This window comes from Austrofundulus limnaeus, unplaced genomic scaffold, assembly GCF_001266775.1.
Source record: "Austrofundulus limnaeus strain Quisiro unplaced genomic scaffold, Austrofundulus_limnaeus-1.0 Scaffold146, whole genome shotgun sequence".
Lineage (NCBI taxonomy): Eukaryota > Metazoa > Chordata > Actinopteri > Cyprinodontiformes > Rivulidae > Austrofundulus > Austrofundulus limnaeus.
In genome coordinates, this window is record NW_013952548.1 from 213,084 (window position 1) to 217,552 (window position 4,469).

The 4,469-nt window shown below is 38.7% G+C and overlaps 1 protein-coding gene across 12 annotated transcripts in view; it reads left to right on the plus strand.

The window, feature by feature from the left end:
• Positions 1-4,469, plus strand: part of stxbp5l (syntaxin binding protein 5L) — a gene marked incomplete at its 3' end in the record, with an annotated part of 161,945 nt that overhangs the window by 156,955 nt on the left and 521 nt on the right. For all 12 annotated transcript variants that reach the window (XM_014016476.1, XM_014016480.1, XM_014016477.1 and 9 more), the window contains 3 exon segments: positions 433-672; positions 2,253-2,616; positions 4,069-4,234. In XM_014016476.1, coding sequence (XP_013871930.1) covers positions 433-672; positions 2,253-2,616; positions 4,069-4,234 — 770 coding nt within the window.

Here is a 4,469-nt window from a genome sequence, read left to right on the forward strand (position 1 = left end):
GTGTGTGTGTGTGTGTGTGTGTGTGTGATGTGTGTGTGTGTGTCCAGCTGTTTCTTTGTAACGATTAATCACTTTGCTTCTCAGTGTACACATCCATTCAATGACGTTTTTGTTGCCGTGTTTTTACATCAATCCATAGACAAAGCATTTTTGACTTTTTAAAATGTGTCTTCACTTCTTTCTCCTTACTATGTGTTCTTTTTTTTCTTTTAAACTGCTTGTCTTTTCATACGTCCATTCTTTATYATCCTGCCATTAACTTTAATCTCTGATCCATTTTGCCATTTACTCCTCCGCCTCCTCCAACACATTCATTTCTCTCTTTTCTTTCTTGTTCTTCCTCTCTCTATCATTGCTTCCCATCTCTCTCCTCGTGCATCCTTCCTGCCTGTACCATGCCTCTGTGTTTGGGGGCCGCTGCTGCTGCTGCAGAGAGTCGTGAGAACTCCTTCAGCCGCTCGCGCAGCTCTAGTGTGTCCAGCATCGACCGGGACACTAAAGAGGCCGTCACCACGCTGCAGTTTGGAGAGTCATTCGGACGCAAGAGCGATGCCCTTCCCACACCATGTCTGTGGGTGGGCACTAGCTTAGGAGTGGCCTTGCTCATCCCACTGTCCATCCCTTACGACCAGGAGGAAAGGATGGAGGAGCCGGTCACCATCGGTCCTAGTGGTAAGCATCAGTAGACGATAATGTTAAGTAGTTACAGAGTTGTGGTAATGTAAAAATATATTTTTTTGTTTGTTTGTTTAAAAAAATGTTGCTGATTTACTTTTCCCCTCCTGACTCCATCACATATTCATTGCAGCTTGACAGGGCTTCAGCTAAAAATAGTCCAGGTGCAAGCACCTACTAGAGGCATTGTTTAAAACTGTATCCACAAGTAACCACATTTCAGCTGGAACACAATGCAGCAACAATCGACGGAGCTGAAAAGGTCAAAACCCAATTTGACCTGACTAATTCTGGTAAATTAAAACGTGCATTGATTGTTCATTTAGCTGAAGCACAAAAAAGCACAAATCACCTTAGAAAATTGGCGTGATGAAGTTAAAATACAGAAAATTATTAGTAGATTGGATTTTACCATCATATGCAGCTGGTTGGTTTTGTCAAGAAAGTAAAACTATTTATTCAGTCAAATTATCTGATTTGATATATATAAAAAACTAACTTATTTCGACACTGTTATTTTTCATATGCTCAAAAAAATGCTCAATAAGTCCAATAAAACTCCTAAAATTTATGTTTAAATAGAGGAATGGTTTGAAAATAGAACAGCCAGTTTGGATGTTATCAGTCCGTTAAATGGACGTTATTAGCAGTTATCAGTCCCATAGAATGGCTTCAGACTGTCCCGAAAGTGCCCCCTAGTGGGTTACCAGTGCCATATACGTTGGAATGCAACAATTTGCAACCRCAGAGTCTGGTCTAATTTATCGTAGCCCATGTCATTTTCTCTAAAATTAACCTTAGTGGCTTTATGCCTCATTGAACAGCTGACAGTCTGAAGCCATTCTATGGGACTRATAATGGCTAATAATGTCCATTTAATGGATGATAACATCTGAAGCGGGTGGAATAGAAGCAAATCTCTTCAAGGAGTTTTGCTGTTGAAATAGCTTAACTTGTACACAAATTATGGCTAACCTTATTTGTTTTAAGTAAAAAAAAAAAAAAACCTGAAATCATACATGCATTCACAGTTCATGTTTTATTTATTTTTTTTGCAAATACAGCCTCTACTAAAAAGCTCAGCTTTTGTTTCCTCATTGTTTTTTCTCTCTTTTTTTACCCAGTGTGATTAGACAAAGTGTCAAACATGCCTTACTAGACCAGAAGCCATAATTTGCAAATAAAAAAGCACCTGTTTAAAAAAAAAGAGAAAACATCAATAGGCTCCAAAAGTCTGTGCTCTTCAAAGCAGCACTTGCTCTCTCGAGACTAAATGTACGTGAGCTCATTACTGGAGGGTCACAGATTCAGTTCTAAGGGATGACTCACCAACCAAAAAGAAAATGTTGAAAATTCACCAAGTTTTCATTTTTTTAAGTACTCTTGTGGAGTGTTTTCAAAATTGTCAGTGAGCTTAAGAGTATGTGGATTACTTTGTATGCAATAGAACCTCTTTGTTCTTACATTTTTCACTCACGCAAATATTGTCAGATCCTAATATTTGGAATCCAGAACCACCCTGTCTTCTTTTTCAAGTCCTGTCTCCTGTTTTCTTGACTCCATCTGAACTCTTCTAGGTGCGGTCCAGATGCTGAAGGGCTCTGTGTTACGCTTTGGTTTTTTGGACTGCATGGGAGTCCTCATTCAGARCCCCTACGAGGTTTGGCGGGACCTAAATGCCCCGGAGGACCCCGACAGACCGMGGAAGCGCAAACTGGTCCACTTTTCTCCATCGTCCTCTCAGGAAGCCTACGGAGAGGGACATTTGGCCGTGGTTTGCTCCGAGAGGCAGGCCAAAGTCTTCATGATGCCCTCGCAGACTTGCCTCTTTGTCCACAACATCACAGAGTCCTCCTTTGTACTGCGAGCCGACGTGGTATCTGTGTACAACAGCGTGTGCCTGGCCTGCTTCTGTGCTAACGGACATGTCATGACCCTCAGGTACAGTGATATYATTGAGCTAGCTGCGTGTGGATGTTCCTTTTATCGACTAACAGTTTGTTTTACGTTTTTCAGTAAATCAAAATAAGCATAAYTACTCTGTCACCCACTGCTTTTTTTACGCCAGAGTTTTGACAACTATGCTGAGAAAATGACATTATGCAAAATACAATACAATATTGTGGGAGCTCCCTAAATGGATGTGATGAGGATGACTTTCAGCTGCTATCACACCAAAATGAGCTCAATATCTGTAAAAATTGACTGCGATACGTCTATTATAGAGTTGGCTAAGTTTGATTAGCTGCGGCAGGCATTTTGAATTGGATTGACTCCAAATGTTAATGAGTTGATGAACATTTAATGATTACTTTCAGAGAGTTTCACTAATTTTCTTTTAATTTAAAGCAATTTATGAGAGATTTTATTAAAGGCCCATTCACACTGCAATGTCTTAGACAACTTATGCCAACTTATGATAATAAGATTTCCACTAAATGACTAATAAAAGTTAGATACTTGATCAATTTGTTAGCATGAAAGTATGCACATGCCTACAAGAAGATTCCAGTTGATTTTTTATTCCATCTTCAATGTCACCATCTACAAACTTTTGTCTAAAACATAATGTGACAAGGCCTTAACATCCATTTGATATTCAGCACAAGTACTGATCAACCTTACAAGGTTGAATCAGGTCGTCAGGAAGCGTTCTCCTTCTGGATGAGAAGAATACGTTGGTAACGCTTTCTTTTATGGTACCCTTATTACCATGCAATTGCAAGGTAATAAAAATACGTAATTAAATGTAATTACTACCTTATTACCATGTAATTACGTGGTAATTAGGATACAATTTAATTATGTAATTGTCTGCAGTAATGTAGCACTTACCTGGTAATGTATTTCAATTCACTATGTAATACCTAAATAAGTAATTTGGACAGTTTTAAAGTTATATTTTTATTGCAATTAACCACTAACCCCAACATTTAGTTGCATTCTTTTGGTTATAAATATAGTGTTGAGTTACTATTGAGTAGTAATTTGATTGTAGTAACCCAATAAAGGTAGTTTTACTAACAGTAGTTTTTCTTTAGTACCGTAATTACCACGTAATTGTATGGTAATAAGGTAGTAATTACATTAAATTGCATTGTTTTTATTACCTTGTAATTGCATGGTAATAAGGGTACCATAAAATAAAGCCTTACCAATACATCAGGGATTATTTATCATCATAATGTTTTTAGCACTATGAAAATTTGCGTTAGAGATCAGACTTCTCCACTCATTTGGAAGCTATTTGGTGGCAGCAGTTTACATGTCTGACTTCAGTATCACCTGATTCTCTCCTGTGGTTGGGCTCTCTTTGCTGGGCACAGCTAATTATTATTACCCAAGCAACCCTGGCGTCTAACACGTCTTTCGTTCTTGTCAATCTGTTCACAGTTTGCCCAGTTTAAGACCGCTGATGGACGTCAATTACCTGCCTCTGACAGACATGCGCATTGCTAGAACATTTTGTTTCACCAACGGGGGGCAGGCGCTTTATCTCAGTTCTCCCACAGAGATTCAGAGAATTACATACAGCCAGGAGATGTGTGACAACCTGCAGGTGAGTGCTGTAGCTATGTCTATACATCCCTGAGTTGAGAGAAATACTGAGGCAGTAAATAAGCAGATTATGTTGTTTTTGTGCTGGAGCTTCAAGCTGACAGAATATGTCAAACGTCATTCTTGATTGAATGTGGTATAAACTTCCCAGGGTTAAATGTGATTTAATGGTGTACATGAGAGCACGAAAGTCCATTTTTATATGGCTATTTTCAGTAACTACATATGCATATATA